At 39.7% G+C, this 16,053-nt stretch overlaps 2 protein-coding genes across 3 annotated transcripts; both read right to left on the bottom strand.

Moving 5' to 3' along the window:
• Positions 1-63: 63 nt before the first annotated feature.
• On the bottom strand, positions 64-1,012 carry LOC149947822 (macrophage migration inhibitory factor homolog). Of its 2 annotated transcripts, none has more exons than XM_090171673.1 (3): positions 783-1,012; positions 536-708; positions 64-229 (listed from the first exon to the last, which is right to left on the bottom strand). In XM_090171673.1, the coding sequence occupies exons 1-3, from the start codon at positions 888-890 to the stop codon at positions 151-153; spliced, it is 360 nt and encodes a 119-aa protein (XP_090027799.1). In that variant the 5' UTR covers positions 891-1,012; the 3' UTR covers positions 64-150. The 2 variants fall into 2 exon arrangements, with proteins under 2 accessions (XP_090027799.1, XP_090027800.1); XM_090171674.1 differs by lacking the exon at positions 64-229 and adding an exon at positions 262-454 and having other exon boundaries at positions 783-1,009.
• Positions 1,013-12,232: 11,220 nt separating this feature from the next.
• LOC149947821 (uncharacterized) lies at positions 12,233-15,723 on the bottom strand. The gene is made up of 5 exons (XM_090172806.1): positions 15,391-15,723; positions 15,165-15,311; positions 14,876-15,103; positions 13,311-13,532; positions 12,233-13,238 (listed from the first exon to the last, which is right to left on the bottom strand). Exons 1-5 carry the CDS (start codon positions 15,650-15,652, stop codon positions 12,523-12,525), a joined length of 1,575 nt encoding a protein of 524 aa, XP_090028932.1. The 5' UTR covers positions 15,653-15,723; the 3' UTR covers positions 12,233-12,522.
• Positions 15,724-16,053: the final 330 nt, after the last annotated feature.

Raw genomic sequence — 16,053 nt, 5'->3', positions numbered from 1 at the left:
AATGAGTGGGAAATATTGCTCCAGAAAACCATGTGTCAAATTCTCACACTGTTCCACCAACAATTTAATTTTTTTATTAAAAATATATCATTGTTACATTCGGTATTAATGTTTAATTATATTAAAACAAAGGAAATATTGCAAAACACATTATTTGTATATATCTTCAAATGTTGTACTTCTGTGACCAGCATTCGATTTCTCAACATCACAAAAAGTCAAAGAGAACCTGAAGTTTATTATAATTATACGAATAAAATATGCAACTATTTTATTAATAGGGAGCTTTTATTTTACTGTGACAATAAAAGTTTTCCAGAAAACACTTCTATTATGTAAATTGTTTAACTTTAAAAAAAAATTGAAATGTCTTATAAGTTATAGTAGATCATCGAATGTTTTTCCTACATAACCCACATTTGCTTTATCCAAATCTTGAAAGGTTATGTACATCCTGAACAATGAACATTGCAGAAATCATCACAAGACAAATTTACACAAATTTGACAACACCAAATCAATTATTAATACTCACTTATCACCTGGAATCCCAAGTTGCTTTTCTATGTGGGCAAATAAAGCTGCAGAATGTTTTTTATTAGCATCTCTAGAAATTTGGCCAATGCTACCCAGATATCCAATAGCACATGGCTCACTACCACCAGCCCAGCCAATCAATTGGCCAGCATTTACATGAACAACAACATACTAAAATTATATAATTATTGAGTGAAAAAATATAACTTAAAAGTTTCAAATGAAAAACGTTAAGGTTTTATTACCGACAAGGGTTTTCCAAGCGTTTTAGCAATAACTTCTGCTGTTGTCTTAATGAAAGTTTCTGGAATTTTATCCAATGGAAGGTTGGTGGTTAAAGTAAAAACAGGCATTTCAAGTTACCAAAGCTTCACTATCACGGATATGGTACAACTATCACCTTCGATATCACCAGCCTACCGTAAAAGTTGCCGATATAATTTCAGGGACTTTGAAGTCTTTGATCGGGCCTCTTATCAACCTATGCTTTTTACCTCTCCGAGTGAACTTTGTTCTCTAGAAGTATTACAATCGCAGTGTCTGTCTGTGTGTCTGTCGCAGTATCGGGGCCACCCGGGCCAAGTGTAATAAAAACCGCGTTCGCAGTTTCTAGAATTTTGGAAAAAGGTTTATGGTTTTTAAAACGAATGAATTCAAATTCGTGTTGCAATGTGTGTGGGTGTTGTGTTTGTGTTGTGTATGTACGTGGTTTCTACTCTCCAACTACTATTTATTGACTTTTGGGACGGACCGAGCGCTAACGGTTCAGGTAAGGGTTACTTTAAAGCCAAAGCATCCAAATGGCAGGGTTTCCACCAAATGTTCACGGTATAAGTCTTATTATCAATTTGCGAAAGCTACTAGTTACTAGGGATGCAACGGTTCCACTTTTTTGGACTAACTCGGTTCCGGATCCGGTTCCGGTTCCAAAATTTTTGCTTGATCGGTTCCGGTTCTTAAAATTTTAATTTATCGGTTCCGGTTTCGGTTCCGGTTCTCAAAATTTAGAACCGATCGGTTCCGGTTCCTAAACGGTTCCAGTGGGTTTAGTAATAATTAAAGTTAAATACACAAGCAATTCAAATGAAGTTAAAGATAAATAAAATCCACCACATTTATTTATTTAGAATTTTATAATTTGTTTTTGATAAATTATATTTTAAAAATAGTAGCTTTCTCAGTGACGTAGCTATGGGTTCGGGGTCCTCCCGCGAAACTGTTTTTGGGGTCCCTTATAATCATTAAGGCCGAGTCGCGATGATCGCCATCTAGAGTTAGGGCTAACATGTATCGCCTTCTACAATTAGATTTCACACGTACTTGCATGTTAAATATATAAAACGCTTAAAAATGGTTTTAAGCCCTAAGTGAAACGATTAAGATAAATCACGGCAATCAGCGTCTGGAGCATTAAAAAGAAAGGTAGATGTAGAGTGAGTAATCGGTCGTGAATGTCATTAAGGCATTAACAGTAACAACAGTTATCATAAGAAGTGTATTTTAGTCTTTAGAGTCGTTTATGAATTTAAGATACACGAATCCACAATAATAAAATGAGAATGGTTTTGAATTTTTAAAGGAGTGTAGCTTCACCGACGCATGTGTTACTGTTTGACTACTATGCAAATTGGAGGAAAAGACAAAGTTGAGCTTCTATAAGCTTTATATGCTTTTAAATTTAGAATTTGAGCTTTTGAAGATTTCAACTGACCAAAAAGTTGAAGGGGCAATAACATTAGTTGCCCTTCCCAGCAAAATTCTAGGGAGGTTCATTGCCCCCCTGGTTCCTACGCCCCTGCCTCATTTCATAGAAAAATTTAAAGATGGGATTTCTAAGACTCGTTTTGATTTCAGTTGAGTATATCGTTCTAAATGGAGTCCATATTATTTCGTTCAGTAAGCATTGTCATTTGTGAAATGTAAGCAAATGCATAGGTTGAAACTTTAGATTTTCTAGTCAAAAACTACCCAGGCCAGCGATTATATTATGCAAACGAATTAGCCTTACCTAAAAAACTTTAAATTCAGAAACACAACTTAGTTATTAATTTACAAGGTTTAACGATCTGCTATAAAACACGTGTCTCGATACTTTTCAAACTTCAGTATGTTACTTTCATTATGTACGTTGTTTGGATATTTATGCGACGGTTATTGTGGTTGTATTTATAATGTTTTGGGCATAAAGAAATATTTAAAGCAAGTAAATCATTAACTTGAGCTGACAAGAGAAAAACTAGACGAGGCCTCGCGCGGTTGGACTGTACACAGTCCCATAGGCAATTTGGGGGCCCCTCGGAAGGCACACTATATAGTAGTAGTAGACGACAAATAGTTTTTGTGCCCTTTGCTACATTTGTGAAATTGTGTCGAGTTTTCCGACTGAAGAAAATAAAACTAAAACTATCGCGGATTTCCGGATTATGCCAGTTTTTAAAGCAAACATTTGGAGGACGAACCCATTTTCAATTGAGAATACGTAAGAGTGTGTTAGATGAAAGTTACGTAGAAACCCACATAGAGTTATCTGAGATAGGATAAAGATGAGCTTATATGAAAAACTAATAGTAAATTAGGAAGTTTAATTACTAAATTTCTACATGCGGTAAATGTTGGTAAACAAAGTTATAGAACCGTTTAAAAACCGTTTAAAACAATGAAAAACTCGGTTCCGGTTCCGGTTCCGGTTATCATTTTTTTTACAAATATCGGTTCCGGTTCCGGATATGGTTATCAAATTTTTATATTAGCGGTTCCGGTTTCGGTTCCGGTTCCTAGAGTTTACTCGGTTCTTCTCGGTTCCGGTTCCGGTTATCCGTTGCATCCCTACTAGTTACTGACTTCTTGGACAGCCCGAGTACTATGGTTTACGTTAAACGTTTTAGCATCCAAAGGGCAGGGTTTCTACCAAGTTTTCACGGTATACGTCTTATTACCAAATTACGTTAGCGTCGGGTGGATTTTGAACCCGGGCGAGTGTTCTACCACTGAACCATCGACACATATTTAGTAGCATTGAAAATTAGAAATTCAGCTTAAAGGGGAACGGCCAAGCTTTCCATATATGGCCTTATTTACGTATCAAAAGATTAACAAGACGTTCAATATACTAACACGTACCTTTTTTTGTCTTGAAAAAATAGCTTTTGGCCCAAAAAGTTGAAACGAAAAATAACGCCAGGTGTTTGGGTTTGAATTTTCGCCGCCATCTTAGGGGCTGCCGCCGGCGCCCCGAACCCCGTATGAGCGATTTGCGAACTATCCTAACTTTTAAAAACGCGCAATTTAGGCTTAGGTCGCTTATAACTGGAACGCGCCGCGCGTGCAAAACATATTTTTTGCGTCTTCAGCAGCTCGCGCTTTTACGTTGTTTTTCTGTCTCACCGACTTCTCACCAGGGGTCGCGGCGGACGCGCGCTTTTCGATTTCCCGAAATTTCTTTATGTTATTAAAAATTAACCACTCAATATTTTTTGATGCGGTTTTCGCCATAAATTTTAGTTTTTAATAGGCTTTAGGGCTATCTAACTGGTTCAAGCTTGACCGTTCCCCTTTAAGCGGACGCATATAATAGTTAAAAGAGTTTTACATTTTGGTTCTTATTATACAACGGCATTTCGTGTTCGATTTAAATTATTTCGTAGAGGATTTCAAATGTTGCCACTTCTCTATTGAACAAAAACAAATTCGGCGATAGAGATTTCAGCTCGGGTTTTTTCTGCTTGTCAAGCGAGTGCTCTACCACCGAACCACCAGAGAAACAACTTCGGGGAAAGTCCGCCTATTCCTTTACGTGTTTATGAACTTATTGACGTCAATTTATTCTATAATAAATTGACGTTTATAAGTTTATAAAAGTCAATTTATTCTGAAAGAATAAAATTATTCATAGATTAAATTAAAATTAATTGATTTAATTCAAAATACGTTTGTGGCCGGAATCGTACGCAAGTCTTATTTTAAGCAGGTGGATCTTTTACTGCTAAGCCATTGACATTTACGTCAAACGGTTGAAAACATGCTACAACGATATTTATACAAACAGCCTTGGAGAAAGTCCGTGTTTCTTTACGGGTTATTAAACTTATTAACGTCAATTGGTTCTATAATTTTTTAATATTTATTAATTAAATTAAAATTAACTAATTATTTTAAAGTACCATCTTGGCTAGGAATCGAACCCGGATCCTACTCTCAGCAGGTGAATCTTTTATAGCTAAGCCAGTTGACTCTAGCATCTCCATTCAAAATAAACTTACATATAGCTCAATGGCTGAGTCGGCCCTCCTGTTATTTCTCCATGGAAAAACTCTTCCGAGGAGAGGTATATAATCCTTGGGTATATTTTGGCTTGCCAACTTGTTTCTTTTTTTCCCCAAAATATAATAAAACTTTTATTTGGTGTATGTGGCAGCTAGGAGCAACAAACACAAGGAGAACGCAGCTAGCCTTTAAACACGCTAACGAAGGGTTGTGTACGAATTTCATTGGACGAGCGTCACGAGCCTTTACGCTGAACGTTTTACGGGTGGGGGGGGGGAGACAATTTCCGAATTTTATCCTTCCGACGGCAGCAGGCGCTAAAGCATCTAGCCAATGAAAAACGTACACAAGAAAATCCACGACTTTTGACGGGTTGCGTTCTCCTTGTGTGGGGTGTTGTGTTTGTTGCTCCTAGGTGGCAGCGTGTCGGGGGTGGGGGGCAGAATAACGTGGGAGAGTGTGATTGGTGTATATAGCGAGAAGCCTTCACACCAGGCGCGCAATTTACAAACGTTTACCCGGAAAGGGAGCCGCGGTACACAATATTCAGCCTGGGCGAACAAAAATACAGAAGGGGACACAGGAAAATAAACAATATAACAAAAAATTAAGTTCGAATAGCTTGTCGCAATAAGGCACACGTAGCTGTGGTGACTGCTGGAGAACCCCTATGCACCGCCGTGAGAACCCCAACGACAGTTTCTGGAAATGCACAGTTGTTTAATGTCTGTAGAAGAGAACGTCGGCACTTACGGTGCTTGGGGCAGTCAAATAAAACATGCTGAGTATCTTTCCGTGCCCCACAGTGAGGGCAAGAGTCTGTGGGGCTTAAACGAAATCGACTGAGGGTAGAATTGGTGGGGAGCTGTCCACACCCGAGCCGCGCCAGTAGAGTGTCGTCACGCCACGAGAGCTTAACGGTGAAGACATCCCTAGAACTGGGGAATGGCTTCGCTTCGCGTAGGGGCCAAGAGCTCGGAATAGACTGCCAGTGCTGTGTCCACGCGGAGAGGACCGACCACGCACAGGCACCCTTTAATTCCGCAAGAGTAGAAGGTAGAAGGAAGTCTACCTTCGAAGGACGAATCAACCGAGTAACAGACGCGAGCCGATCGGTGGACTCATTACCAGGAACTCCAACGTGAGCCGGACACCACAAGAAATTAATTGGTCTAGTGTACCGATCGCATAAATTATGAATAAGCGTAACCACTGGGTCAAGAGATCGCTGACATAGTTGTGTGAGAGCACTTTGTGAGTCTGAACAAATCACTACAGCTCCTTTAAGATGCGTGAACGCGTATGAGAGGGCCATTTGGATCGCGAAGAGTTCTATCCTATTAATAGGATGAACCGAGTCAACCAGCGAAGTCGCACCCACTTTGAGAGAGGGAATCGAGAATTCCGCACCCGCGACACCTGAATCAGGAGCCGTTGAGACGTCCGTATATATCACCGTTGCGTCTGTGAGGAGAGGATCTAAGGCTTCAAAGAATAGTTGACGTAACTGTACAGAATTTAATTCCTCCTTGGGAGTAGATAGCCAGCGTAGAATGATCGTGGCCTCTGGTGGCATCCATGGCGGGGAGTATGTAATGGGTAGGTGACTTCTGGAGGTGTGGAAGAGCCACTCATTACCTGAGTTCCAAAACCAGATATCTAAAAAAGTTCAATTTTAGAAAAACGACTTTTTGTAGTTTTCAAACTTGCTCCCCAATATTTTTCAAATATATGAGGTTATTTTACACATTTTATAGGTGTGTTTTTTAATGGCGATTTATTTTCTTTTTGTTTCTTAAGTTGAGTAAAAAAAATTATTTATTTGTTTTTCGCACTGAAATCTTTAGTTCCAAAACCACATAAATCTGTTTATTTGGTTTTGAGATATGGTAACACTATCGTTCTTTCATTTCCAAAGTGTAATATATTGATTTAAACCTTATTTTCTAATAGATTTATGTTAAACTAAGTATTTTTAAAGTCAGAACACAAAAATATTTTAATAGAATATAAAATACATTCGTTTTATAAAGAATATAATTGAACATGAAATATATATTAAGTATTTAAAAAGAGTAAACATTATGGCATTTTTGAGGAAAACTTTAATGTTGTTTAACTTAAAGGGCCCCACCGGCGTTTGAAATTCATCAGTTTCCCGCGCGAATCGCGGACGTAGGGAAGGCTGTGGCTATTGACACACAAAGTGTGTGGCAATAGCTCAGTGACTATTGACACACACTAGAAGTGTGGCAATAGTCTCTTAACTATTGATACACTTTTGGTGTCAATAGTCACTTGACTACCAGACCTGATGAGAGGGTAGTCATTGTATTTTAATGAAATATTTTAATACGTACTATTTTAATTATTTATCTTAGTAACATATCTTATTAACACACCAATTGGTTTGTGTATTTCTTATTGACACACAAACTGCTTCGTATATTTATTCTTGACACACAAATTGGTTTGTGTATTTTTTAGTGACACCCAATTTGGTTTGTGTATTTCTTATTGACACACCAATCGGTTTGTGTATTTCTTATTGACACACCATTCGGTTTGTGTATTTCTTATTGACACACAAACTGCTTCGTATATTTATTCTTGACACACAAATTGGTTTGTGTATTTTTTAGTGACACCCAATTTGGTTTCTGTATTTCTTATTGACACACCAATCGGTTTGTGTATTTCTTATTGACACACCATTCGGTTTGTGTATTTCTTATTGACACACAATTTGTGTATTTTACCCTTACACACAAATTGTGTATTTTTTCTTGACACACAAATTGGTTTGTGTATTTCTTATTGACACCCAAATTGGTTTGTGAATTTTTTATCGACACACAAATTGGTTCGTGTATGTCTTATTGGCACACCAATTGGTTGCTGTATTTCTTATTGGCACACAAATTGGTTCCTGTATTTCTTGTGAACGTTCCTTTAAATCCATTCCATAAAAATTTCCAGTTTCCCATCGCGACCGTTGAACAAAGTTGAGTTTTAATATTTGCAGTGCCGGATTAGCCATATAGCAAAAGTAGCAAATGCTACGTGCCCCGCGTTTCTGGAGGCTCCGCGCCTAGAGCCATTACCGTAACTAGGCAGGTGCCACCGGTAAGGCCTCACAGGACCCGGAAACGAGGTTAAAAAATGTAATGTTCTCAGTAGTGACATAGCTTCAGATTTTGGGCCCACCACGGAGCTGGGCCCGCCAACAACTAGACTCCATGGACCTTTTTTTTTGGAATTTACCGTTTAGAAAAGTATGGTCATAATTTTGAATGGGCTCCCCAAGGCCCGTGGGCCCGCCTGCATTGCGGGCTCTGCTCCCCCGTAGCTACGCCACTGGTTCACAGTGGCATTCAATAAACCTTTAGCATACGAAAGTACAGGGATTGTCACACTTTTTGTAATTATGTCACTTTTGGTTTAAGCTTTTTGAACCCCAAACGGTGCCCCTTACCCTCGCGCGCCCTTAGCGAGGGCCAACCCCGCCAATGTCTATTTACGGTACTGGGCAAACTGATTACTATTTCTCATAGCAGATATATTTCCGATAAATAATTTGATTTCTATGGCTCCCTATACGCTTTTTTATCTGACCTACGGCTATCTGGTTTCGGTAACCGACGAGGCCACAAATATTTGAAAAATTACTAAATTTGTACTCCCTTATCACTGAAAAGTTTTAAAAATAATTTTTAACATTTACGTTTTGGGTTCCCGTACGGACGTAATTAGTGTTTTCCCTTTGCTCCAGATTCGTTAATATCTATCGCAACCTACGTTGCATATTTTAATTTAGAGGTCCTTAAATTATGCTAATCATTCCTTCTACGTAGCTTCGCGCCTACTTAGTATTCTAACTATACCCAACTTTTCACAAATTTCTGCAATACAGGTTGCTGATCCCTTTAAGATTTTCTCGGAATTTGCGCGGGATCTAGTAAAATTTCAATGCCAAAGTGGCCCCATAGAAATCTTATACTCCTAGCCCTTTAAAAACAAAACACAAAGAGAATAAAATATGTTTTAAGAACCGATATTTCATCTCTCTGCTCAATGCTGTTACGCACTCTCGTATATACATTTTTGCGGACGACTCCAAAATAGCCCATCCGGTGGATACATTTCAAGTTAACCTTCTTCTCCAGAAAGACCTTGATGGCGTTTCCACCTGGGCGAAGAATAACTGCATGTCATTTAACATCCAGAAGAGTTGTGTCAGAGGGTAATGTGCTCGAAGGGTCGAAATGAAGGTTACAAGTTTTTGGTGTATATAGCGGGGGACTTCACACGAGGCACGCAATTTGAAAAAGAACAAATAAAAACAGGGGGGGGGGGGCAGAATAACATAGTGTGGGGAATTGGTGCATATAGCGTAGAGCCTTCACACCAACCGCGCCAAGGAAAAAAATATATACACAAAAAACCAGTGAAAAAGCGAGATAAAAAAAGAATAATGAAAATGCACAATATAACTATAAAACACGACCGAGTAAAATACACAATGAATATCAGAAATGAGTTCTAAGAACCGAATGGCACGTCGGAGAATGACGCAGGTGGCAGCGAACACCTCGGCCAAGCCAGCGTGAACCGCCTTGAGGACCCTATCCAAAGAAACAGGTAGATGCCTCTTGTGGAGAGCCGAGTGTAGACACAGCCGTGGTGCAAGCTGGTCGCGGCATTCTAAGAGAATGTGCACCACAGTGTCAAAAGCACCACACTTCGAACAACTGTCTGTGGGAGACAGGTTGAATCGAAAAGGTTGCGTCTTTGTCGGAAGGCGGTTGCAGCCGAGACGCGCCAAGAGAGTGCCATCACGTCACGTAAGCTGGAGACGCATGATTTCGCGTGCACCCGGGTTCGGCTTCGCGCGATAGAGAGCGTACGCGGACACACGAGTCGTCCAGGAATCACACCAAGTAGTGGTCTGGACCTTGCTGCACACTGACTTCAGTTCGGAGAGCGTCGCGGGGAGGAAGAAATCCACCTTAGGTGGCCGCGGAAGACCGGTGACTCCCGCAAGTCCATCCGCCGTTTCGTTGCCCTCCATTCCTACATGAGCCAGGCACTACAGGAGAGTCACCGAGTAAGGGTACTTGTCACAGAGATCGTGAATTGCCGTGACCTAGAGATGGAATTGCGAATGTGGCGCCGGCGATTCCCGAGTCCGAAGCGAGAGAACCGTCGGTATAGATAATGGTCGCATCCTTGGCGAGAGTGGCAAGCGTCGCAAGGAAATATTGCCTCAGCGCGTCCGAGCAGAGGTCGCCTTTGCGAGAATGCAACCAGCGGGAGATGACCTTCACCGTGGGCGGTTCCCAAGATGGAGAGGGGGTGGGTGGGATATGACTCCTGGAGGTATGAAAGAGCCAGGAAAGATTGTGCTCTCTGGTTAAGTGCCACGCATGAAGCAGGAAAGGGAGCCGGTCCGGTGCGAAGTGATGTTCAAGGACTTCCAAAGTGCCGAGATTGTCGCGGAGGAGAGTGGGGTAAAATTCTGGCGTGTTGGCTGCTCCACATGGCACAAGAGTGTGAAGGTCCAGGATAGAACGACGAACGCTCAAAGGAGGAATTGAAGCCTCCACATCCATAAGAACTATGGGCGGGAAGTGCGGGACTCCCAGGATGACTCGAAGAGCAGCGTTCTGTACTTTATCCAAACTGGCCAGAAGGGTGGTGGAAGCGGACGCATAGAGTGGGCTGGAATAGTCCAACCTGGATCGGATGAGGTGGGTGTACAGAAGCCGTAGCACAACCCTACTCGCTCCCCAACTGGTCGCCGAGATGGTACGCAGGAGGTTAAGACGCTTTAGTGAAGATGTAGCAATGGCCTCAACGTGAGGTTTCCACGTGAGATGGCATGCTCTATCTCGGTAAACATAATTCCTCAACCATCTCCACACTAGATGGCATCGGCCTTCATAGGGCAGTGGCGTAGCTGGGGGGGGGGGCACCCGACCGTGAAAAAAATTAAAAATTACACAAACTAAAGAAATTCTAAAAAACTTTTTTACACGTCTTGACTAGTTAGTAGCACACCATGATATCCGCCCCGGGTGCCACCCATGATAGCTACGCCACGGTCCTAGGGTTAACTCCTCTGTTCGAGACCTAGGAACCTGACTGGACATCAACCTGAACTATAGTTATCACACTTCCTAGGTCGTGAAAATGATCAACTCCCTCGCGGGCCTTACCAGGCGGAACTTTCGGTCCCCACGACTTATCCGCACCCTGTATACGTCGCTGGTTTTTCCCCACATAAACTTCGCCTAAACTCAGACATGTAGTGAAGGATATCTTATAACTATGGAGTATGTGGAAAGGCGCCTCATCGGTAAACGTCATAGGGTTACTTTTCTTACCCTCTTCCCAGAACAAGTAAATCCACCTTATATTAGTTGGGTTTTTTTTTCGCCTGTCCTGGGTTAATTGAGCAGGTTAAAAAGTGTAGCCATATGACGTCATTTTACTTCAGTTCTGTCTTGACTAAAAAACAAGTTGGAGTATAGGCCCAAACACACATACGGTTCGCAAGCGATTTCGCCTGCGAATTTTTGCGCACGCGCCCATGCGCCATGACTTCCATTCTATTTAAGTCACGCGATTTGCCAGCGAAATTTCGCGCGCGAAGGCTATGTGTGCATCCACCTTTAGAAGGGAGTATTAAAAGGTTAAAGGTTATTTAGAAAAAGCTTGCCTCATGTGAAGACTGAGGTCTAAACGAGTCATGTTTTCGTTTAAGCAGACGAAAAATCTAGATTACTCCCTCTACACCTCCTTTCGAGGAGTAGTAAAAAGTGTAACCTTAGGCTTAGAGCTCTGGAACAAGCGAACAAAAGTCGGGACAGGGTAAATCCATAGAAATCTCATAGGTAACTAGAATGCTGCCGCCTACGGCCGAGCTTGACGCCAGTTCGCCTTGAACCTTCAGCCAATGAGAGGCCGTAGAGTGGTTCCGCCAAGGAGGATCCTCCTTGGATCCGCTACTATAGCGGGAGATAGGTGACGTCATTCTCTCTGGTGACATTAAATTCTTGGCAGAACCACTCTTTGAGCTCTGATTGGCTGAGATCTGGCAATCGTCTGCCACGGCGTTTGGCCCATTTGCCAGTTACACGGCAGCATTCCAGTTACCTATGAGATTTCTATGGGTAAATCTTACCCCGAGAACAGGCGAATAAAACAGTTTAGTGTAAAAAGTTTACACTTTTTGTCCTCGGACTGTTGGACAAGCGAAGAAAAACCACCTATTAGAATGATGGTAAAAAATGTTAACCTAACTTGTAGAATTTAATTTATGTAAAGATCACAAATCCAAGTGCCTATTGAGCAATTAAAGAAATTAACAGATGTTATATTTAAAATCTAAAACTTTATTTCATAAACCCACATCACAGTACCTATCTCGAAAAAATTACAATTCTCTGACAGTTAGATGAAAATTTTTTATGTTTCAAAAATAAATAAATGCTTAGTATGCATATAATTTCCTCTAGAAATAAAAGCAAATGTGAATAGTTGGAAGTAAACGTATCTTTATCAAATCAAAATATTCCTTTAACTATAAATTATTTTTAAAGTAATACAATTTAGCTTATTAAAGTAATACAATGAAATACTTTCCTCTTTTTCACAAAAATCTTATACAAAATAGTTTGAATTTTCTTTTCAAACAATGTCCATTCGCAACTTTTCTTTTTACTTGTATTCATCATATTCCAACAGCAAATATTGTCGAATACTAGTTGGTATTGGTAAGTTTTTGGTGTGTTTCACAAATTTTTGGCCCATGGAAGCTCTAATTACATAACGGCAATAGTGTTGCAGAGAGCGGGGCTTGGAAGCAATATCTTTGTACCAATCGTATTTGATTCTAAAAGCACTAGATCTTGAACTATTGGAATTATTGGTCCCTTCTTGGTGATTCAAATTAAACCGACCAACTCCCCAATTATTACTAGGCGCATCAATGTCTACTACTCCACCGTTCACGGGATACAAGTGATTATAGTGGAAATTCCTATCAGCCATTTCATGATGATGAGAGTCATTATGATTAATGTAATTATGATTCTGATTCCAATATCTAGGGCCTCGACCCATATGATAATTGGGAAGAGGTGCTGTTAAGTCATTATTCTGGTTTTCCATGTACCGATTTGGGGGTGGTGATGGTGGAGGGGCAGTTATATTAAGTGAAGAGAGACTAGGAAGGTGTAAACAGCTTTTTACAATTGCTTTCAAAATAGTCAGGTCACTGTTTCCAGGGCGCATCTCTGTTTGAATTAGAGAAGAGCCACGCTGGTTACGTATATTAAAATTTGAGCCACAGGATATCAAAAACGAAGCTAGCTCTGGCCTTCTCCGAAAGCGAACTCCATCACTAAAGCTCACATAATGCAAAGGCGTTAACCCTAGGGTAAAAAAAAATTTAAATAAAATTTAACTGAATAGCATTTCTACGATTTTAATTTTCTAGAATTCACCTGCATAATCAGGTAAGTTTATGTCACAGTTATATCCCTTCAAAACCAAAAGTTTTAGAATTTCCGGGGCAACATCTTCAGTTTCCAAATTGAATAAAACTGCGTAATCCAGAGAGGAAAACCCTGAACAGTTCCTTAAATTTACATCAGATCCATGCCTCAATAATTCTTCTACACATTTGACAAGACCATGCATAACGCAAAAATGCAAGGGTGTATCACCTAAATACAAAATGAAAATTCATCCCTTAAAAGATTTCAGGAAGAATATGTACTTATTGGCATTTTTATTTTTTGTTTTGAGGGCGCTGATTACGATACAATTAATATTTTCCTCACAAAACCATAGTTTCTGAAATACTTAGGAGCGTAAAATTCAAAATTCTAATAATTAATTAATTAATTTATCTTGAAATTTCCTTTCAATATAGATAAATAGAAATCCATCACGCAAAATATTAATTCTACCTTTGTTTGAAATAAAATTTTTTCTAGTGTTGGGCCCAATCCGATATGAAATCGGTATCGGTCACCGATATCGCGATTTCCCGATTAATCGGTTTGCGTTTAAAATACCGATTTTACCCAATTATAAAAAAAAACCTTCCGATACCGATTATTTAAAACCAATTTTCTTAAAGTCCTGGTAGATGGCGTCACTAACCTTGACCATTTTAAGTTCAAACTTCAGTTGCCGCATGGAGAAATTTTGGTGGAGAGGAAGAGACGCCGTTTTCGTAGATCGAGATTTTTTTAAATCGGTAACATTAGTATTGGACCATTGATAATGAATTGTAAAATCAGTATCGGTGAAATAGGTAAAAAATTGGGAAAATCGTTATCGGTACCGATTTGCCATATCGGTAAAAAAATCGGTATCGGTATCGGTTGAAACATGAAATCGGAATCGGTTAAATTACGATATTGGCCAACCCTAATTTCTTCATTTTTGACTAAATTTAGACAAACCACCAACCGACATAACGGTGGAATTTTCATTATTTGAAATCTCCTAATATAGATGTGTAATCAGGGAAAGTAGATATTAATGGTGCCGCACATTTGCTTTGCGCAGAGCCATCCCAAACCCATTCTCTATAATCACAGTGGGTGTATATAAAAATAGTACCTACAGACGTTGTAAGTTGTGAAATTATACCTACTTTCAATACAAAATAATGCAGTCTTTCTGCCGCGCTTTATTCAGAGTAACTTGCAAGACCAAGGCAAAATGGGGTACGCAACGGGTAAAAATTAGGTATTTTAGTGTTAAACTGTACTAAAATACCTAATTTGTATTACTAAATATTTCCGAAACTATGGTTTCGCGGTGAAAAATATTAAAAGCATTGTAATCAGCACCCTCTAAAACCAAATTAAATAAAAATGCCAATAGGTACCTATTCTTCGAAACGGCCGATTTCAGAAATTTTAACACCAAGGCTGTAGACAGGGATGTTTTGTAGGTTCAGCATCCAATAAACACTGAGAAAATACATCAAGTCAACCAGAAGGAATCGAAATATTGTATCTACAGCCTTGATAAATATTCTCAAAGCCAATACCAGAATCAGATCCGGGTAGAGATAGTATGTCACGTCCAATTGCATTATGTAAATGCGCAAGAACAGATTCTTCAAGCCCCCTTTCAGCGGCAATATACAAGCTCGTTCGACCCTTTTCATCTACTGCATTATAGTCAGCACCAAACTGAATCAACTCCTTAATGCAAGATGTGTATCCTCTCGCAGCTGCCAAATGTAATGGGGTTGTTCCACCAAGATGGGGATAAGCTAAACAAAAACGGAGATATGATTGAAATATTTGCCATTTTCTAGAAAGCAGATATGGTACCTGTATAACACCCTTTTTTTGAATATTTTGTGGCAACGCAGCAATCTGCCCCACAATCAAGCAAGATGCGAAGACAGTTATATTTTCCATGCTCTGCTGCCATATGAACCGCGGTGACGTCAAAACGATCTTTCGCATTTAAATCAGCTAAAATAAAAAATTAATTTATAAATTTCAATCTGATAATAAAAAATTTGGCTAAATTGAATTTTAAAGCAAGGCTTACCCCCATATTCTATTAACAATTTCAAGCATGCAAGATGGCCTTGCGCGCAGGCTACTTGTAGAGGGGTAAAGTAATTTTTCGAGGCGTAAAATAAAGATTTATTATATTCTTCGGCATTAACCGATACACCAGATTGCAACAATGAAAGAACGAGTTCTGAATCTCCATATTTTGCTGCTACAACTAAAGATTTTCCTCTTTCTATATCTTCTATGTGATTACTACCACGACGAACGTACGCCATAGCCGGAATCATCTTCATTACGGCACTAAATCACTCGCAGAGGCCATGGTAGAGTCATGGTAGAGTACACACGAATAACAGCCAAAGACTATATTTGATAACAGCATATGAATCAGTGTTGCCAGGTCGCGAAAATGGAATTTTTCTTTCCGACCCTTCAAATTTTCCTTTTTGGACTAAAATTTTCCTAGTTATCTAAAACATTAAAACAATGATATTTGCGTAAAACAATTACTTGGGACGTTGTGAAACAAAAATAACAAATGTCCTGAAGAAAATAATACTTTTATTTTCATCTCGCAATGAATAAAAACTAGGAACAATTTTACCAGTATAAAAATCACAGTTTGTACTAGGCCCTAGTACAAACTGTAGGGATAGAGCGGGAAAAAATCGTTCGGACTCATTCGGTTCCTGTG

This window comes from Leiobunum rupestre, chromosome 4 (genome assembly GCF_980474605.1).
Source record: "Leiobunum rupestre chromosome 4, qqLeiRupe1.1.hap1, whole genome shotgun sequence".
NCBI lineage: Eukaryota > Metazoa > Arthropoda > Arachnida > Opiliones > Sclerosomatidae > Leiobunum > Leiobunum rupestre.
Note: the sequence above shows the minus strand (reverse complement) of the source record. Positions and strands in the feature narration are given on the sequence as shown.

Excerpts from the sequence above, each read along its gene's own strand:
- LOC149947822 (XM_090171673.1), bottom strand. The coding sequence starts at position 890 with ATGCCTGTTTTTACTTTAACCACCAACCTTCCATTGGATAAAATTCCA. Across the intron at positions 709-782 it reads CGCTTGGAAAACCCTTGTCG|TATGTTGTTGTTCATGTAAA; the intron begins GTAATAAAACCT and ends ATATAATTTTAG. Across the intron at positions 230-535 it reads CTTGGGATTCCAGGTGATAA|GTTCTCTTTGACTTTTTGTG; the intron begins GTGAGTATTAAT and ends AATAAACTTCAG.
- LOC149947821 (XM_090172806.1), bottom strand. The coding sequence starts at position 15,652 with ATGAAGATGATTCCGGCTATGGCGTACGTTCGTCGTGGTAGTAATCAC. Across the intron at positions 15,312-15,390 it reads ATTGTTAATAGAATATGGGG|CTGATTTAAATGCGAAAGAT; the intron begins GTAAGCCTTGCT and ends TTTTTATTTTAG. Across the intron at positions 15,104-15,164 it reads AAAAAAAGGGTGTTATACAG|CTTATCCCCATCTTGGTGGA; the intron begins GTACCATATCTG and ends GTTTTTGTTTAG.